This window comes from Pristiophorus japonicus, chromosome 8, assembly GCF_044704955.1.
Source record: "Pristiophorus japonicus isolate sPriJap1 chromosome 8, sPriJap1.hap1, whole genome shotgun sequence".
NCBI lineage: Eukaryota > Metazoa > Chordata > Chondrichthyes > Pristiophoridae > Pristiophorus > Pristiophorus japonicus.
In genome coordinates, this window is record NC_091984.1 from 40,596,592 (window position 1) to 40,617,950 (window position 21,359).

At 40.8% G+C, this 21,359-nt stretch overlaps 1 protein-coding gene across 7 annotated transcripts in view; it reads left to right on the top strand.

Annotated features, from left to right (window-relative positions):
- Positions 1-21,359, top strand: part of ptprfa (protein tyrosine phosphatase receptor type Fa) — a 589,458-nt gene that overhangs the window by 474,194 nt on the left and 93,905 nt on the right. For 4 of the 7 annotated variants that reach the window (XM_070886687.1, XM_070886691.1, XM_070886689.1 and 1 more), the window contains 2 exons: positions 644-795; positions 7,559-7,671. In XM_070886687.1, coding sequence (XP_070742788.1) covers positions 644-795; positions 7,559-7,671 — 265 coding nt within the window. The remainder of the gene's footprint in view (positions 1-643; positions 796-7,558; positions 7,672-21,359) is intronic. The other 3 variants (XM_070886688.1, XM_070886690.1, XM_070886693.1) reach the window with 1 other exon arrangement.

The window sequence follows — 21,359 nt, forward strand, 5'->3', positions numbered from 1 at the left end:
TTCTGCTGTTTCCTCTGTTTTCGCTCAACAGTTTACAATGCATGCCATCAGGGAGCGGTATCTTTTCCACTCCGAGTTCCACAGTTTCTTTCAATACTATGTTCTTATCAATAATTATCCTGTCTAATTGCTCCACCTCCTCCTCATGTACCCTTTCATTCCCATTACACTCATCTTTGCTCACAAAGCTAAGGCAGTGGTGGCGCTCTACAGTGGTTTCAGTACCCTGAGTTACTGACGTTAAAGACCCATCAAAGTCCCCATTGCTGGTTTTCACACACTGACCCCTCATTAAGTGTTTTAGAAGGGGACTTGTCCCCTCACCCAGCAATCAAATAACCGAGTCACATTCACTGTCTTGAATTTGCAGGAGAAGGTTGCTACTTTAGGCACCAGAGTGCACCATATCCTAGTGCGAATTCCTGCCTTTGGGGGAAGAACAAATTTCGAAAAATATTTAGTATAAAAACTTTTTAAGCAAATAGTTTCCTATTTACTTATGTGGAGATTGACACTCTTTTTCATGTTTTTTAAGCAGTCTGTCTTCAACTAACAATAAGTAGACCTAAAAATAAAGTGATCTGAGTCAGATGATTTAATGCAGTCGACATTAGTAATATTTCTTTTGTATTTTTGTGTTCAGCAGATGTATGCTGCTAGCCCCTACTCTGATGCAATCCTGGTAACCACTCCGTCAAGTGCACAGGATGATCCTGAGATGCTGTGGGTGATGGGACCAGTACTTGCTGTCGTGTTAATTATCATCATTGTCATTGCTATTCTTCTGTTCAAAAGGTGAGAAAATAACAAAGTTTGTGAAAATAGGACTGTATCATCAGGATCGATGCTGAAACTATTTAACTTTACAGCGTAATCTCTCAAAAAGGACAGTAATCTCAAATGTTAATTCAAACTGCACATTAAGTGAAAGCTGCAGCCAGAAATGTGCTGCAAAGATTTTTGTATTTTAATTTATAGTACGAATAATATTACAATCTTTCAGCCAGGAAGATGAAATCATCTCTGGGCCCTAGATATACTGAGGTCCATTTATATAATTCTTTGTTAACCTTTGGTTGGAAAGCTTTGAGTTCATGAGGGGCACACGAGTTCTGTTACCAAATGTAACCAGCTTCTGGAATGTGCTGTATTTAGTTGTTAGGCAAAGAACTGGAAAAAAAAATAACACCATAGGGTAGCCAGTTTGAACACTGAGATTCAAATCTAATTTTTCTGAAGGGGAATTTCAGGGCTGAAGATACTGAGTTATGACGGTTGAGCTTATGATTCAAACCTTATACCATAGAAATGTCACAAAAAGCTTTCAAATAACATTTTAATATGTATTCACTTATGCATTTGATGCCATTACATTATCCATAATTTCACAACAGCTAAGTTGTGACATTTTCTGTCTCTTCCATAACTGTCTAACTGCTTGTCTGTTCTTCATTTTTGTTATACTGTCTGTTTCTTTTTCTCTCTCACTTTCTCTCTTTCACACACACTTTCTTTATTTGTCTGGCTATTTTTCTTTGAGGTGAAATGGGTAGATGGTCACCTTTAGGTAAATCTATATGACTTTGCTGTGATCTAATTCAAGTTGATATGACAAAGTTTGACAGGTCTGCTGCTCACATTTTTCCAACAAATATCCATACAGAGCAACATAAGAGAGAAATAGTGGATGTGTTGTATTTGGATTTCCAGAAGGCATTTGATAAGGTGCCACATAAGAGGTTACTGCACAAGATGAAAGTTCACAGGCTTGTGGGTAAAGGATTGGCTAACTAACAGAAAACAGAGAGTCGGATTAAATGGGTCATTTTCTGGTTGGCAAACAGTAACTAGTGGGGTGCTGCAGGGATCGGTACTGGGTCCTCAACTATTTACAGTCTATATTAATAACTTGGATGAAGGGACCGAGTGTAATGTAGTCAAGTTTGCGGATGATACAAAGATGGGTGGGAAAGCAAATTGTGAGGAGGACACAAAAAGTCTGCAAAGGGATATAGGCAGGCTAAGTGAGTGGGCAAAACTTTGGCAGATGGAGTATAATGTGGGAAAATGTGAGGTTATCCATTTTGGCTGAAATAATAGAAAAGCAAATTATAATTTAAATGAAGAAAAATTGCGAAGTGCTGCAGTACAGAGGGACCTGGGGGTCCTTGTGCATGAAACACAAAAAGTTAGTATGCAGTTACAGCAAGCAATCAGAAGGCAAATGGAATGCAAAAAAATGATTAAGAAAGGGAAGATAGACTATGAAAGTAAACAAGCACAAAATATAAAAACAGATAGCAAGAGTTTCTATAGGTATATAAAAAGGAAAACAGTGGCTAGAGTAAATGTTGGTCCCTTAGAGGACAAGACCGGGGAGTTAGTAATGGGGGAACATGGAGATGGCAGAAACTCTGAACAAATATTTTGTATCAGTCTTTACCGTAGAGGTCACTAACAATATTCCAACAGTGGATAGTCAAAGGACTATAGGGGGGGGGGGGAGGAACTTAACACAATCACAATCACTAAGGAGGTGGTACTTGGAGTAAGATAATGGGACTAAAGGCAGATAAATCCCCAGGACCTGATGGCTTTCACCCTAGGGTCTTAAGAGATTGTAGATGCACTGGTTGTAATTTACCAAAATTCCCTGGATTCTGGGGAGGTCCCAGCAGATTGGAAAACTGCAAATCTAACACCCCTATTTAAAAAAGGAGGCAGACAAAAAGCAGGAAACTATCGACCAGTTAGCCTAACATCTGTGGTTGAGGAAAATGTTGGGAATCCTCCTATTAAAGAAGCAGTAGCAGGACATTTGGAAAACCAAAATTCGGTCAGGCAGAGTCAGTATGGATTTATGAAAGGGAAGTCATGTTTGACAAATTTGCTAGAATTCTTTGAGGATGTAGCGAACAGGGTGGATAAAGGGGAACCAATGGATGTGGTGTATTTTTACTTCCAGAAGGTATTTGTCAAGGTGCCACATAAAAGGTTACTTCATAAGACAAAAGTTCACGGGGTTGGGGGTAATATATTAGCATGGATAGAGGATTGGCTAACTAACAGAAAACAGAGAGTCGGGATAAATGGTTCATTCTTGGGTTGACAATCAGTAACCAGTGAGGTGCCGCAGGGATCAGTGCTGGGACTCCAACTGTTAACAAGTTATCTTAACATAGCCAAGTTTGCTGACGATACAAAGATGGGAGGAAAAGCAATGTGTGAGGAGGACACAAAAAATCTGCAAAAGGACATAGACAGGCTAAGTGAGTGGGCAAAAATTTGGCAGATGGAGTACAATGTTAGAAAGTATGAGGTCATGCATTTTGGCAGAAAAAAATCAAAGAGCAAGTTGTTATTTAAATGGAGAAAGATTGCAAAGTGCTGCAGAACAGCGGGACCTGGGGGTACTTGTGCATGAAACACAAAAGGTTAGTATGCAGGTACAGCAAGTGATGAGGAAGGCCAATGGGATCTTGGCCTATATTGCAAAGGGGATGGAGTACAAAAGCAGGGAAGTCTTGCTACAGTTATACAGGGTATTGGTGAGGCCACACCTGGAATACTGCATGCAGTTTTAGTTTCCATATTTAAAAAAGGATGTACTTGCTTTGGAGGCAGTTCAGAGAAGGTTCACAAGGTTGATTGCCGAGATGAGGGGGTTGACTTATGAGGAAAGGTTGAGTAGGTTGGGCCTTTACTCATTGGAATTCAGAAGAATGAGAGGTGATCTTATCGAAATGTCTCAAAATGAGGGGGCTTGATGAGGTGGATGCAGAGAGGATGTTTCCACTGATAGGGGAGACTAGAACTATAGAGGGCATAATCGTAGAATAATGGGCCGCCCGTTTAAAACTGAGATGAGGAGGAATTTCTTCTCTGAGGGTTGTGGATCTGTGGAATTCGCTGCCTCAGAGAGCTGTAGAAGCTTGGACATTGAATAAATTTAAGACAGAAATAGACAGTTTCTTAAATGTTAAGTGAATAAGGAGTTATGGAGAGCGGGCAGGGAAATGGACCTCAGTCCATGATCGGATCAGTCATGATCATATTAAATGGCGGAGCAGGCTCGAGGGGCCGTATGGCCTACTCCTGCTCCTATTTCTTATGTTCTTATGTAATGTTGGCCTTTACTGCAAGGGGGATACAGTATAAAAGCACAGAAGTCCTGCTCCAACTATACAGGGTATTGGTAAGGCCACACCTGGAATACTGCGTACAGTTTTAGTCTCCCTATTTAAGGAAGGATATACTTACATTGGAGGCTGTTCAGAGAAGGTTCACTCGGTTGATTCCGGAGATGAGGGGTTTGACTTATGAAGGTAGGTTGGGCCTGTACAGATTGCAGTTCAAGAGAATGAGAGGTGGTCTTATTGAAACATATAAGATAATGAGGGGGCTTGACAAGCTGGATGCAGAGAGGATATTTCAACTCATAGGGGAAACTAAAATTTGGGGACATAGTCTCAGAATAAGGGGCCGCCCATTTAAAACTGAGATGAGGAGAAATTTCTTCTCTGAGAGTTGTAAATCTGTGGAATTCTCAGAGAGCTGTGGAGGCCGGGTCATTGAATATATTTAAGGTGGCAATAGACAGATTTTTGAGCAATAAGGGAGTAAAGGGTTATGGGGAACCGGCAGGGAAGTGGAGCTGATCCATGATCAGATCAGCCATGACATTGAATGGCGGAGCAGGCTCGAGGTGCCAAATGGCCTACTCCTGCTCCTATTTGTTATGTTCTTAACATAATTACTTTATCTGATCTTGTTCCTAGACATTTTCCTCGTTTTATTTTTACCAGTTATGCCAGCAAGTTTGCAGTCAATTGAGCGATTAGGAGCTCCTTTTTTCCAACTTTTTTTGCTTTTCTGTATGAAAGAAATATCCTAAATCTTTCTATCTGAACTACCACCATGTCCCTCACCCCTTTCAGATCAGCCATGATCTTACCGAGGGGCCGTATGGCCTACTCCTGATCCTTTTTCTTATGTTCTTATTTTCTAACCAGTCAAGCATATTGCTCATCCTGTAAAGACAACTTGTATATTTTATTAATTATGCTTTCCATTTGCCATTTTATTTCAAAATATTTGAATTATTTCAAATGATCACAACCACTAATCTATTTTCCTCTTGCTAAATTCCCTATCAGGTGATTCATGTTTTCTAATGTTATAAGCTGCTATCGTTTCATCATGGAAGTGTGCCATTGGTCAGTGAGGCAGTTAACTCTGGCAAATTATATACACTAATACAAAAGACTAGAACTGATGGGAATAATGATGTAGAAAATAGCTAAATGTAATTGTATTCTGGTATTTGTCTAAATTAAATTGATGACATTAATAGGGATAATACATGAACAATTCATAGTTGATTTGAGATGTTCTCCCTCTGCCTGTCAACTCAAAAGGAGGCAGAGGGAGAAAACTATGCATACTGTGCTTCCAGTGGAAATAAGGAGTAATCACTCATTTCTGATTTTTCCTCCATCATTGCCATCTTATGGATACAGTAAGCAGGAAAGGTAAGGCTTGCACTAATAACAGTGTTGCTTAAAATGAACACTCCAACATGTTTCCAGTTTCAGCATGCGTTTTGTGGGTCCCTTGCTTTTTGTGATATACATCAGTGATTTGGACTTAAATGTTGGGGGTATGATTAAGAAGTTTGCAGACGACACTGAAATAGGCTGTGTGGTTGATAATGAAGAAGAAAGCTGCAGACTGCAGGAAGATATCAATGTACTGGTCAGGTGGGCAGAACAGTGGTAAATGGAATTCAATCCGGATAAGTGTGTGGTAATGCATCTGGGGAGGTCTAACAAGGCAAGGGAATACATATTAAATGGTACGACACTGAAAAGTGTAGAGGAACAAAGGGATCTTGGATTACAGGTCCACAGATTCCTGAATGTAGTAGGTCAGGGAGATAAGGTGGTTAAGAAGGCATCTGAAATACGAGGCATGGAATACAAGAGCAAGGAGGTTATGCTTGAACTGTATAAAATACTGGTTAGGTCGTAGCTGCAGTACTGTGTGCAGTTCTGGTCACCACATTATAGGAAGGATGTGATTGCACTGGAAAGGGTGCAGAGAAGATTTACAAGAATGTTGCTTGGATTGGAGAATATTGGCTATGAGGAACGATTGGAGATGCTGGGTCTGTTTTCTTTGGAACAGAGGAGGCTGAGGGGAGACCTGATTGAGGTGTATAAAATTATGGGGGGCCTGGATAGAATGGATAGGAAGGATCTGTTTCCCTTGACAGAGGGGTCAACAACCAGGGGGCATAGATTTAAAGTAATTGGGGGGAGGTTTACCCCCCCGAGGGGAAATGTTTTCACCCAGAGGGTGGTGGGGGTCTGAAACTCACTGCCTGAAAGGGTGGGAGAGGCAGAAACCCTCACCATATTTAAAAATACTTGAATATGCACTTAAAGTGCCATAACCTACAAGGCTATGGACCAAGATCTGGAAAGTGGGATTAGGTTGGATAGCTCTTGGTCGGCCGGCGCAGACGCGATGGGCTGAAATGGCCTCCTTCCGTGCTGTAAATTTCTGTGATTCACATTTACTCTTCCATACCCACCAAAGAAGGCAGAAGACCTGTTTTTAAGCTTCTTGCATTACTTCCATGATTTCACAAATTAGGCATTGGAATTTGAGAGAGAACAGCAACCCGGAGTCGATCGTTTTCTCACTTTTTGTTCCCTTCCTTTGTATGTTAGGGGAGGGGATAATGTTTCGGGTCAAATTATGTCTCTGCTGAGACTGGCAAGATTCTTAGATTGGAATTGTGGGCAGGAGCTAATGTTCTACTATTCTGTGGCATACTGCCATCCTTTCATTTTTAGAATCAGAGATATAACACACATAACTGAAAAGCATAAAATCTGACAGATACCAAAAGAGAGAGATTTCTGGTGATTATAGCAATCTTGATTTTGGCTAACATTAAACAAGCATGTTAAGTTCTGATGTTTGTATTAAATGGCAGTGAAGCTTGCTGGATGACTGGTTCTGTTATTGATAAAAACGGTGATTAGAATTTATAGCAAATGCTTAAAATACACAGCAGTTAATATTTCTGGTGAAGACCATTTGTCATAAATTTCTGAAGTGTCTCCAACCAAACCTTATCTGCTGTAAAATTCCAAAATGCTCTGTTTTTATTTCTTTTCAAGCTTTCACAGGTCTTTGTTTTTAAAATTGACAAGTTTGCTTTGCATACGTAACTGATTGGCATATAGAAGTTAAAGGCGAAAATGATTGATATAATGGTAAAAGCTGTGTACGCTACTGATACTGTGTTACGGCAGTATTCTGCCTTTATCTCTAGATGAATGGTGCGCATTGTACTGGACTAGGGAATATTGAGTATCTGCTGCTTTACCAAAGGGAAATTTTAGAAGATAATTCATACATGTAGTATTGTTGAGCAGAAACAACAATCAGTTTTCTTTCGGTAGATTACAACATTGTGAGTCAATGATAGAATTGTACTGATTTCCACAAGCTATCACTAGATAATAATGCTATGTGGTTGGTTCAGGAAAAGAGCGAGCTCTCCATCCGCCAAAGATGATGTTCCTGGTGGAAAAGACCCACTGCTGGCACATTCTTCAGACCCTGTGGAAATGAGACGACTAAACTACCAAACTCCAGGTAAACATTTGAGTTTGAAACTCAAATAAATCACTCTTGGATTTCTCATTAGCCTATACACTAACTATTAAAATCCAAATAGAAGAGTTCTTTACTATTTTTGTTACTAAATTAAATCTATGTGAAAATGGTTTCTGCCAATCTAAAGTGATATTAAAAGATGTCAGATTTGATAATTTTTGTTTATAATTCCCCTACTTAATGGAATATTTTATTTCCAACTGGCTTTGGTGAATTTCTATTTTCATGTTCATCTCAAAATGCCGTTGTATATTTTTTAATGCCTGTGGCTAAATGGTTTACAGTACAATCTAGTATGATACTAAGCCATAAAGTCAGAAATTGAACGTAACCAAAATAGCCATTCAGATAGTACAATTTGTCTTCATACCTTTGGGTTAAGGAAGAGAAAAATCAGCCAAAGGATTACAGGCCAACAAGATCATAGTAGCTGCAGAGAGAGAATATCTGTAACTATCCAGATTACAGTGGAGATAACTAGATGGAGCAAATGGTCATTTCTCATTATTTATTTTCTTATGACATATGGAACAGCCTCATCCCTCAAAAAATTCTGGGTGAACCCCACCAGTTCAATCCAGTCCGAATCAGATGACCCATATAACAGAATTCTACTCTAGATTTAACAAATCTTACAGAAATCTGAGTATAAATCTTTTATTCTGAATGATCCCATTTTCCAGGATAGCTTCCAAAATAAATTGATTCTGGAGTTGTCTATTAAGAATTCAAAACCAGTATATAAAGCTTCAAACTTCTTTCATTAAAGCACATAACTCATGTTCAGCCATGAACTCATTGAATGGCGGTGCAGGCTCGAAGGGCCGAATGGCCTACTCCTGCACCTATTTTCTATGTTTCTATAATATGCAAATGCTCGCCAACCGGTATTCTGTTCTGAGTGCCGGTGGGGGCGATGGTGGCTCTGCGGAGTGCAGCTAGAGCCAAGTCCATGACACCACGGTGACTCAGCTGCACAGGGATGCAGGAAGAAGAATGGAAGAGCTATAGTGGCAGGGGATTCAATAGTCAGGGGAGCAGACAGGCACTTCTGCGGCCGCAGACGTGACTTCAGGATGGTATGTTGCCTCCCTGGTGCCAGAGTCAGGGATGTCACTGAGCATTCTGGGGGGAGAGGGTGAACTGCCAGAGGTCATGGTCCACATCAGTACCAATGACATAGATAGGAAGAGGGATGACGTCCTGCAGGCAGAGTTTAGGGAGCTAGGAGAGAGATTAAAAAGCAGGACCTCAAAGGTAGTAATCTCTGGATTACTCCCAGTGCCACGAGCAAGTGAGTACAGAAATAGGAGGATAGAGCAGATGAATACGTGGCTGGAGAGATGGTGCATGTGGGAGATCTTTAGTTTCCTGAGGCATTGGGACCACTTCTGGGGGAGGTGGGACCTGTACAATCCGGACAGGTTGCACCTCAACAGAGTCGGGACCAATATCCTCGTGGGGGGGGGAGGGGGCGGTTGCTGATGCTGTTGGGGAGGGTTTAAACGAGCTTGGCAGGGGGATGGGAACCTGAAACTAGCTTCAGTAGGGAAAGGAGTAAAGAGTGAATTAGAAAGCAAAAATAAAGAAAGTGAGTTTGAAGGAGAGAGGAAACAAGCAAGGAAAAAGGTTAAAAAAACAAATTTAAAGGCACTTTGTCTAAATGCACGTAGCATTTGTAACAAAATAGATGAGTTGATGGAACAAATTGAGACAAATGGGTATGATCTGATAGCCATTACAGAGATGTGGATGCAAGGTGACCAGGACTGGGAATTAAATATTCAGGGGTACTTGACAATCCGGAAGGACAAACAGAAAGGAAAAGGAGGTGGGGTAGCTCTATTGATAAAGGATGGAATCACTGCAATAGTAAGAAACGATATTGGCTCAAATGATAAGGGTGTTGAAACAGTTTGGGTGGAGATAAGGAACAATAAGGGGAAAAAGTCACTGGTGGGCATAGTCTATAGGCCCCCTAACATAAACCAGGAAATAGTGGGGGCTTGTAAAAAGAGAACAGCAATAATCATGGGTGATTTTAACCTCCATATTGATTGGACAAATCAAATTGGTCAGGGTAGCCTTGAGTGCGTAAGGGACCTTGAGCAGTATGTAACGGAACCAACCAGGGAGCAGGCTATCTTACATCTGGTTGTGTGTAATGAGACAGGATTAATAAACAATCTCCTAGTCAAGGATCCCCTCGAAATGAGTGATCATAGCATGATTGAATTTCAAATTCAGATGGCGGGTGAGAAAGTTGGATCTCTAACCAGCATACTAAGCTTAAATAAAGGAGACTATGAAGGTATGAGGGCAGAGTTGGGTAAAGTGGACTGGGAAAATAGATCAAAGGGTAGGGCGGTTGATGAACAGTGGTGTACATTTAAGGAGATATTTCACAACTCTCAGGAAAAATATATTCCAGTGAGGAGGAAAGGGTGTAAGAGAAAGGATAGCCACCCGTGGCTAACTAAGGAAATAAAGGAAATAAAGAAATAAGGAAATAAAGAAATAAAGAATTAAAAACAAGGGCATACAAAGTGGCCAAAACTAGTGGGGGACAGAAGATTGGGAAGCTTTTAAAAGACGACTTAAAAAAAAATGATTAAGAAAAGGAAGATAGACTATGAAAGTAAACTAGCGCAAAATATAAAAACAGATAGCAAGAGTTTCTATAGGTATATAAAAAGGAAAAGAGTGGCGAAAGTAAATGTTGGTCCCTTAGAGGACGAGACCGGGGAATTAGTAATGGGGAACATGGAGATGGCAGAAACTCTGAACAAATATTTTGTATCAGTCTTTATGGTTGAGGACACTAACAATATTTCAACAGTGGATAGTCTAGGGCTATAGGGGGGAAGGAACTTAACACAATCACAATCACAAAGGAGGTGGTACTCAGTAAGATAATGAGACTAAAGGCAGATAAATCCCCTGGACCTGATGGCTTGCATCCTAGGGTCTTAAGAGAAGTAGTGTCAGGGGTTGTGGGTGCATTGGTTGTAATTTACCAAAATTCCCTGGATTCTGGGGAGGTCCCAGCAGATTGGAAAACTGCAAATGTAACACCCCTATTTAAAAAAGGAGGCAGACAAAAAGCAGGAAACTATAGACCAGTTAGCCTAACATCTGTGGTTGGGAAAATGTTGGAGTCCATTATTAAAAAAGCAGTAGCAGGACATTTGGAAAAGCAAAATTCGGTCAGGCAGTCAGCATGGATTTATGAAAGGAGAAATCATATTTGACAAATTTGCTGGAGTTCTTTGAGGATGTAACGAACAGGGTGGATAAAGGGGAACCAGTGGATGTGATGTATTTGGACTTCCAGAAGGCATTTGACACGGTGCACAAGATAAAAGTTCACGGGGTTGGGGGTTATATATTAGCATGGATGGAGGATTGGCTAACTAAGAGAGAACAGAGAGTCAGCATAACTGGTTCATTCTCTGGTTGGCAACAAGTAACTCGTGGGGTGCCGTAGGGATCAGTGCTGGGACCCCAACTATTTACAATCTATATTAATGACTTGGAAGAAGGGACCGAGTGTAACGTAGCCAAGTTTGCTGACGATACAAAGATGGGAGGAAAAGCTATGAGTGAGGAGGACACAAAAAATCTGCAAAAGGACATAGACAGGCTAAGTGAATGGGCAAAAATTTGACAGATGGAGTATAATGTTGGAAAGTGTGAGATCATGCACTTTGGCAGAAAAAAAAATCAAAGAGCAAGTTATTATTTCAATGGAGAAAGATTGCAAAATGCCGCAGTACGGGACCTGGGGGTACTTGTGCATGAAACACAAAAGGTTAGTATGCAGGTACAGTAAATGATCAGGAAGACCAATGGTATCTTGGCCTTTATTGAAAAGGGGATGGAGTATAAAAACAGGGAAGTCTTACAACAGCTATATAGGGTATTGGTGAGGCCACACCTGGAATACTGCGTGCAGTTTTGGTTTCCATATTTCCGAAAGGATATACTTGCTTTGGAGGCAGTTCAGAGAAGGTTCACTTGGTTGATTGCAGGGATGAGGGGGTTGACTTAGGAGGAAAGGTTGAGTAGGTTGGGCCTCTACTCATTGGAATTCAGAAAAATGAGAGGTGATCTTATCGAGACGTATGAGATTATGAGGGGGCTTGATGGGGTGGATGCAGAGAGGATGTTTCCACTGATAGGGGAGACTTGAAGTAGAGGGCACGATCTTAAAATAAGGGGCCGCCCATTTAAAAAAGAGATGAGGAGAAATTATTTCTTCTCAGAGGGTTGTGAATCTCTGGAATTCGCTGCCTCAGAGAACTGGATGCTGGGACATTGAATAAATTTAAGCCAGAAATAGACAGTTTCTTAAACGATAAGGGGATAAGGGGTTATTGGGAGCGGGCGGGGAGTAATCAGATCAGCCATGATCTTATTGAATGGAGGAGCAGGCTCGAGGGATTGTATGCCTACTCCTGTTCCTATTTCTTATGTTCTTATGAGCTCTCAATGTTTATGAGAGCTAATTTGTGCACTATACATTATGTAATATCTAATTATATTAATCTTTGCACAGAGAATAAAATTACATGAAATAAATTTGAGCTCTGTAAAACTCTCTCTTAATATGCTGGTCTTCATATGCGATAAGGTACTCATAAACTGAGAACCTGTAAGAATGAATATATGTAAAATGACAACCTCAGCATATTTCAGGTCATGTAAAATATAAGGTGTCTCCTTATATTTAGGAGAGAGGGGAAATTATTGAAGAAGATCATGAAATCTTGGTTTTGTGGTATTTCTAGCAGGGAATTTAAGTCCAAACTGAGTACCCTAAGCTCTATTTATCTGAGTGGCTTAACTATTAAAAGTTACATGAAAGAAACTTCACAGTGATGTATTAGTACTTGCAATTGACACCAGTGAAATGTGTTGAGGGGCGGATAACATAATATCATCAATGATAACTTCATGTTCTAAACTTTCACAAAGAAAGATATTTTTTATCAATATCACTCTCAAACTACTTCATTCACTCAAAACTGGGCTTTTTGCATCTCTTCAGATTAGAGGAATGGGGGGCAACCAGAAATGATGGGATGTGAAAGAATTGGAAAAATTTAACTTAAAACTACAAAGGTAAATGTCCCAAGATAAATCATATTCCTGTATCCTTGTGTTCCTGTAATATATTATAATCCTAATTATACACATTTTTCAATAATAATGATGTCTGTGACCACCTGAGATCATGTGACGTCAGCATTACTTCTAGGTTATGGAATATGTGACTACAAGGGGATGTGTTGTATAATTAAACAAATAAATCCTTTTAGAATAGGTATTAAACAGTGAAATCCAAGCACTTTGGACAAAATAACCGGATTCCAATTTGAACAGTGGCAAGAGATCTTAATGTCTGGTTCACTTGCAGTACTAATTCTGCCACCTTGTCCCAACAAATATCTCAACTGATAATTTGCAATCTTAAGGCCTCCACATTATCTTTATCTTGTATGTTTGATTCCTATAACTGCCTAAATGTCACACCTTCATGGATGAAATAATTTGTTACATAACCAGGTAATACAATTCCTAATCACTTATAGGAGTCTGCCCTCAGGAACGAGAACAGTGCATTATCCCGATTTTAAATTTTGCAGTTTCAATTTTGTATACCTGTATTTGGGTCACGCATCATTCTCTGGCTGAAAGCAGCCAAGTGACCTGATTTCCTGGCCCCTCCCAATGTAACTCTCCAACTGACTGCAGAGAATGACCCAGATGACTCGCTACAAAATACCTCTCACTTCCTGTAGGAGTGTGCACTGCCTCTGCTTAGCACCTCCTGATGAGATCTGAGATCAGGGCCTCACTTTATTGGGAGTTGTGGGTACAAACAGTGCAACAGTCATGGATTACATTTTTATATTCTCATATGAGGGTCTACATCCAAGTGCTCAATCTGGTGAATATATAGTATAAATCAGGACACACTACAGAGAAATATGGACCAATATTCAATGGTCATTTTGCTCAAAATTTGAGATATTGGTTGCTGATTACATTGTCATAGAACAACTGTCCTGTACTTTGGCAGTTAAAATGTTGACACGGAGTGGATAAACTCTTTTCAAAGGATTGTATAGCATGTGTAGCATTTGGACTGAGACCAAATCCAACTGTTTCATAGAAACATAGAAAATAGGTGCAGGAGTAGGCCATTCGGCCCTTCGAGCCTGCACCACCATTTGATAAGATCATGGCTGATCATTCCCTCAGTACCCCTTTCCTGCTTTCTCTCCATACCCCTTGATCCCTTTCGCCATAAGGGCCATATCTAACTCCCTCTTGAATATATCCAATGAACTGGCATCAACAACTCTCTGCGACAGGGAATTCTACAGGTTTACAACTCTCTGAGTGAAGAAGTTTCTCCTCATCTCAGTCCTAAGTGGCCTACCCCTTATCCTAAGACAATGTCCCCTGGTTCTGGATTTCCCCAACATCAGGAACAATTTACCCGCATCTAACATGTCCCGTCCCGTCAGAATCTTGTACGTTTCTATGAGATCCCCTCTCATCCTTCTAAACTCCAATGTATAAAGGCCCAGTTGATCCAGTCTCTCCTCATATGTCAGTCCGGCCATCCCGGAATCAGTCTGGTGAACCTTTGCTGCACTCCCTCAATAGCAAGAACGTCCTTCCTCAGATTAGGAGACCAAAATTCAACGCAATATTCCAGGTGAGGCCTCACCAAGGCCCTGTACAACTACAGTAAGACCTCCCTGCTCCAATACTCAAATCCCCTAGCTATGAAGGCCAACATATCATTTGCTGCCCTTACCGCCTGCTGCACCTGTATGCCAACTTTCAATGGCTGATGAACTATAACACCCAGGTCTCGTTGCACCTCCCCTTTTCCTAATCTGCCACCATTCAGATAATATTCTGCCTTCGCGTTTTTGCCCCCAAAGTGGATAACCTCACATTTATCCACATTATACTGCATCTGCCATGCATTTGCCCACTCACCTAGCCTGTCTAAGTCACCCTGCAGCCTCTTAACGTCCTCCTCACAACTCACACCGCCACCCAGTTTAGTGTCATCTACAAACTTGGAGATATTACACTCAATTCCTTCATCCAAATCATTAATGTATATTGTAAAGAGCTGGGGTCCCAGCACTGAGCCCTGCGGCACTCCACTAGTCACTTCCTGCCATTCTGAAAAGGACCCGTTTATCCCAATCTCTGCTTCCTGTCTGCCAACCAGTTCTCTATCCACATCAATATATTACCCCCAATACCATGTGCTTTGATTTTGCACACTAATCTCTTGTGTGGGACCTTGTCAAAAGCCTTTTGAAAGTCCAAATACACCACATCCACTGGTTCTCCCTTGTCCACTCTACTAGTTACATCCTCAAAAAATTCTAGAAGATTTGTCAAGCATGATTTCCCCTTCATAAATCCATGCTGACATGGACCAATCCTGTCACTGCTTTCCAAATGCTCTGCTATTTCATCCTTAATAATTGATTCCAACATTTTCCCCACCACTGATGTCAGGCTAACCGGTTTATAATTACCCGCTTTCTCTCTACCTCCCTTTTTAAAAAGTGGTGTTATATTAACTACCCTCCAGTCCATAGGAACTGATCCCGAGTCGATAGACTGATGGAAAATGATCACCAATGCATCCACTATTTCTAGGGCCACTTCCTTAAGTACTCTGGGATGCAGACTATCAGACCCCGGGGATTTATCGGCCTTCAATCCCATCAATTTCCATAGCACAATTTCCCGCCTAATAAGGATATCCTTCAGTTCCTCCTCCTCACGAGACCCTCAGTCCCCTAGTACTTTCGGAAGGTTATTTGTTCAATTGGTCTGCCATTTCTTTGTTCCCCATTATAAATTCACCTGAATCCGACTGCAAGGGACCTACGTTTGTCTTCACTAATCTTTTTCTCTTCGCATATCTATGGAAGCTTTTGCCGTCAGTTTTTATGTTCGCGGCAAGCTTCTCGTACTTTATTTTCACCCTCTTAATTAAACCTTTTGTCCTCCTCTGCTGAATTCTTAATTTCTCCCAGTCCTCAGGTGTGCTGCTTTTTCTGGCCAATTTATATGCCTTTTCCTTGTATTTAACACGATCCTTAATTTCCCTTGTTAGCCACGGTTGAGCCACCTCCCCGTTTTCTTTTTACTCCAGACAGGGATGTACAATTGCTGAAGTTCATCCATGTGATCTTTAAATGTTTGCCATTGCCTATCCACCGTCAACCCTTTAAGTATCATTTGCCAGTCTACTCTAGCCAATTCACGCCTCAAACCATCGAAGTTACCTTTCCTTAAGTTCAGGACCCTAGTATCTGAATTAACTGTGTCACTCTCCATCCTAATAATGGATTCTACCATATTATGGTCACTCTTCCCCAAGGGGTCTCGCACAACAAGATTGCTAATTAGTCCTTTCTCATTACACATCACCCAGTCTAGGATGGCCAGCTCCCTGGTTGGTTCCTCGACATAGTGGTCTAGAAAACCATCTTTAATGCACTCCAGGAAATCCTCCATTGCTACCAGTTTGGTTAGCCCAATCAATATGTAGATTGAAGTCATCCATGATAACTGCTGTACCTTTATTGCATGCATCCCTTATTGCTTGTGTGATGCTGTCCCCAACCTTACTACTACTGTTTGGTGGTCTGTACATAACTCCCACTAGCGTTTTCTGCCCCTTGGTATTCCGCAGCTCCACCCATGCCGATTCCACATCATCCAAGCTAATGTCCTTTCTTACTATTGCATTAATTTCCTCTTTAACCAGCAATGCCACCCCGTCTCCTTTTCCTTTCTGTCTATCCTTCCTAAATGTTGAATACCCCTGGATGTTGAGTTCCCAGCCTTGATCACCCTGGAGTCATGTCTCCGTGATGCCAATTACATCATACCCGTTAACTGCTATCTGCGCAGTTAATTTGTCCACCTTATTCCGAATACTCCTCGCATTGAGGCACAGAGCCTTCAGGCTTGTCTTTCTAACACACTTTGCTCCTTTAGAATTTTGCTGTAATGTGGCCGTTTTTAAGCCTTAGGTTTCTCTGCCCTCCACTTTTACTTTTCTTCTTTCTATCTTTTGCTTCTGTTTCCATTCTACTTCCCTCTGTCTCCCTGCATAGGTTCCCATCCCCCTGCCGTATTAGTTTAACTCCTCCCCAACAGCACTAGCAAACACTCCCCCTCGGACATTGGTTCCGGTCCTGCCCAGGTGCAGACCGTCCGGTTTGAACTGGTCCCATCTCCCCCAGAACCGGTTCCAATGCCCCAGGAATTTGAATCCCTCCCTGCTGCACCACTCATCAAGCCACGTATTCATCTGAGTTATCCTGCGCTTCCTACTCTGGCTAGCACGTGGCACTGGTAGCATTCCTGACATTACTACTTTTGAGGTCCTACTTTTTTAATTTAGCTCCTAGCTCCCTAAATTCGTCTTGTAGGACCTCATCCCTTTTTTTTACCTATATCGTTGGTACCTATATGCACCACAACAACTGGCTGTTCACCCTCCCGTTTCAGAATACCCTGCACCCGCTCCGAGACATCCTTGACCCTTGCACCAGGGAGGCAACGTACCATCCTGGAGTCTCGGTCGCGGCCGCAGAAACGTCTATCTATTTCCCTTACAATTGAATCCCCTATCACTTTCGCTCTCCCACTTTTTTTCCTGCCCTCCTGTGCAGCAGAGCCACCCACAGTGCCATGAACTTGGCTGTTGCTGCCCTCCCCTGGAGAGTCATCCCCCTCAACAGTACTCAAAGCTGTGTATCTGTTTTGCAGGGGGATGACCGCAGGGAACCCCTGCACTACCTTCCTTCCACTGCTCTTCCTTTTGGTCATCCATTCCCTATCTGCCTGAGTAACCTTTTTCTGCAGTAAGACCAACTCACTAAATGTGCTATTCACGTCATTCTCAGCATCGTGCATGCTCCAGAGTGAATCCACCCACAGCTCCAGTCTCCAATGCACTTCCCGCACACGTAGTCGTCAGGGACACCAGAAGCGTCCCTGACTCCCACATAGTACAGGAGGAACATAACATGTGTCCGAGCTGTCCTGCCATGACTTATCCCCGATATAAACTTAATTTGACAACAACAAGGCTAAAAGGTTACTTACTGATATGGGAAAGAAAAAGAAAAACTACTTACCAATCACCAGCCAATCACTTACCCCTTGGCTGTGATGTCAACTTTCGATTTCTTTCTACTTTTTTGCCTTCTCTCCCTGCTGCAGCTGCACCGGCTGGCCTTTTATAGGCCTCTCGACGCTCCCCGGACTGCCCGAACTCCCCTGACTGCCGCCTCTCCGACGCGCTGGGCCTTTATAGGCCTCTCGACGCTCCCCGGACTGCCCAAACTGCTTCGACTGCCGCCTCTCTGACGCGCTGGGCCTTTATAGGCCTCTCGACACTCCCCGTACTGCCCGAACTCCTTCGACTCACAGTGACAGTGAGCTGTGTTTAACAATGGACATCTGCACAAAAAAATGTAGATGCTAGCTCAAAAAATGAAATGTCAAGTCTTAAATTCTTTTGATTACAGTGGTGGAATTGAAAGCAACAGAGGACCTCAGACAAAAGCATTTTGTAGTCAAAGCATCTCATAATGCATTTCTCTTGTACTGTCTGAGCTGTTAATTTGGCAAACATCTATTTCTTTCTCATGTAAAAGTTGTTTACCAAAGACTTTGAAGTTGGAATATCAGGTACTAAATATCTTGTGTACCTGCGTATTTATGAAAACAAGAATTATTGAAATAATTCCTGACTGACTTCTTCCACATTTCTAGTGAAGTTGTGTGCTTGTCAAAGTTAGGAATGTCTGTTTGTGACTTTTATGCTGGTATAAGCACATTATTTGGAATCATTTTACACTAGTCAGCATATGCCAGATTATAGCGTTAAACTTTTACTTTAAACTGGGTATTGGAAATGCTCAGGTAGAAAATTAATTTTGAGGGCTATTGAATTTCATATCAAAACCGATGGTGGACTGATATATGTAAACAGCTATCTGCCTGGTTTTGACTGTTTGAAATGGTCACTAAATTGAACAAGGGGACCCATGCCAGTCTGAACTTATTGTATGGAAATGTTCTGGGGTAGAGAAGTTCCAATCCTTTACTCCAATTTAGTTCCCATGTCTGTTCATTCAGTGGTATTTTAATATTTGCATATTTCGGCATAGTCACTGAATATATTTTCCCACCAAAAATGAGTCATCCTAACTATCTCTTCACAGTACAGAGAACTGAATGTTCATTCTCTGCTTTTCTCCCACTAAATAGTCATAATAAATCCATTCTCACCAAGGAAAAACAAGCTGCTTTTAATTTATTTTAGATCCCAATTGCTTACCTTCAACATTGATATTAACTTAGTTTGAAATGGAAGGTGCTTAAGAGGATATTTATGATACTTTACAGTTGACCACACATTGTAATATCTAGTAGTCAATTCAAATAAATCATGTATGCAAAACAATTTCTTGATCGGCTAAGTAATGGAAGATGGGTCTAGGATCACAGCTTAAAATAATGATATTCATTGTATATTTTGCCGTCATATGGCATTTTGCCAAGTTAACACAGATACCTTTCATGGTCTGATTAAGTTGTCATGAGAAACCTTTATGTCTGTTCGCACTCTGTCACCATGCAGTTCAGAAGCTTGGCAATTTCTCCATTAGTAGAATAGGGTGGGGAATATACCAGTCTCTTATTGTGCATTGTTGGTTTCAGAGGTACCATTATTAAGAAAGGAACATTGTATTTGAGAAATATTTGGACACTGCAGCTATTGTAGTAAGATGTATAGGTTATGCTGGTGAGTTAAATAAACCAACACTGATCTGTAATGTGTACATATTTTGCCGTACAAAATTATTTTCCTTCCAATGGAGAAGAATCTGGCACTACAACTAATATATTTGTAATTAAAAATGTTGGTGCCCCCAAATTTATATCTTACCACCCTATACTTAGCCAGACAAGGAGTTTATAGCAGTTGAATAATTTTGCCTTTATTTTATTTCCTTCTTTGTGTTTTTAAAAACCTTCCAATATTCTGGCTTATAATTTTGACTTCATAATGAGCTAATCTTTGAAACAGCTTGAACTGATTACATTTTCACGGTCATTCCCCTACCCCCTCCCCACGAAAAAAAACGGCATGGGGAAAAAGAAAAAGGATGAAATAAAATAATGATGAAGTAAAATCAAAGATTGAATTGATGTAGTCAAAAGTTGTTGGGGAGAATAAATCTAAACCAGTCATAGTAAATGAATTTTTAAAAAAGCACTGAATATAACTGGAATAAAAATGTACAACTGAGTTTGTGTACAACTCGTCATTATGCCCATCTGTAAGACAAGTTAAACTGCAATCACTTTGGTTCAATTCATTCCAGCCACACTTACAAGGAATGCTACAATATGCGTGAGGTATTTTTGAACTTTTTGAGCTGTGGCTTTCCTCTGTCATGATTCTTGTTTCAGTCACACATGTTCTGTTGAGTCCATGCACCTAGAGCAACTGGGCCATCCCCACCACTGTCATTTTTAGTTGAAGATCAGTTTTTTAAAAAATTGTTGACAAATTGTGTAGTAGGGAAAAAAATTACAGGGCTATGGAGAAAGAGAAGGCGAGTGGGATTAATTGGATAGCTCTACCAAAGAGCTGTTATCGGCACGATGTGCCAAATGGCCTCCTGTGCTGTATCATTCTATGATTCTATGATAATGAGCTGCACCATTATGAGAGCAGCAGATAGCTTAAAAAGTCTTTCCACTACTTGGAAGCAAATTTCAGCCTTTTGTCTGGAATGGATTCAAATTGTGATCCCATTGCTGAAATGAGTCCAAACTAGATATGTATCAAAGTCCTGGAGGTAAAAAGAGAATGTTCTAATAGGCTTACCACCTTGTCTTCTTCAGTGGAGGCATACAGTCCCAAGATTTGTAATAAAGAAAGTTACTTGAATGGTGCATAGGTGGAGAATTTGTCCCTTTAATCTGAACATGAGTCGGTTATTAGTAAAAAGAAATTATCGAGGCATGAAACCGAAGGATGATAATTAAAATAAATATTTCAACAGACTGAAAGACTGCATAATTGGCAATCAGACATAATGGTTTTGCAAATGAGAGAAATAACAGGTGGAATTTGCATCGTGCAGTGAGATTATCAAATAAGTGTGATACCGGTTAAAATTTAGCATAATGCCATGTAATTATCCTGTTCAAATTAAAGTTACAGTATTACTTCCCCAACAACCTGGATCATTCATTTTAACTGTCCCAAAATTCTAGTGTGAGCAGCTGGTAAATAAATGATTTGGTTGTCACCAACGATTTCTGTTATCCAGCAATAAATCTGAACATCAGCATCATCTCAAAGCATGGTAGACAATTATAATAGTGCACAAATTATGTGTTTCAACTTGTATGATTGCTTAGAAACATAGAAACATAGAAAATAGGTACAGGAGTAGGCCATTCGGCCCTTCGAACCTGCACCGCTTGATCAATAGCAGTAAAAGATTTAGAAAAATCATTAACTGCCCGGATACCACTACATACAGCTTTGGAATATGGCGAAATACTAGAAGGGAGAT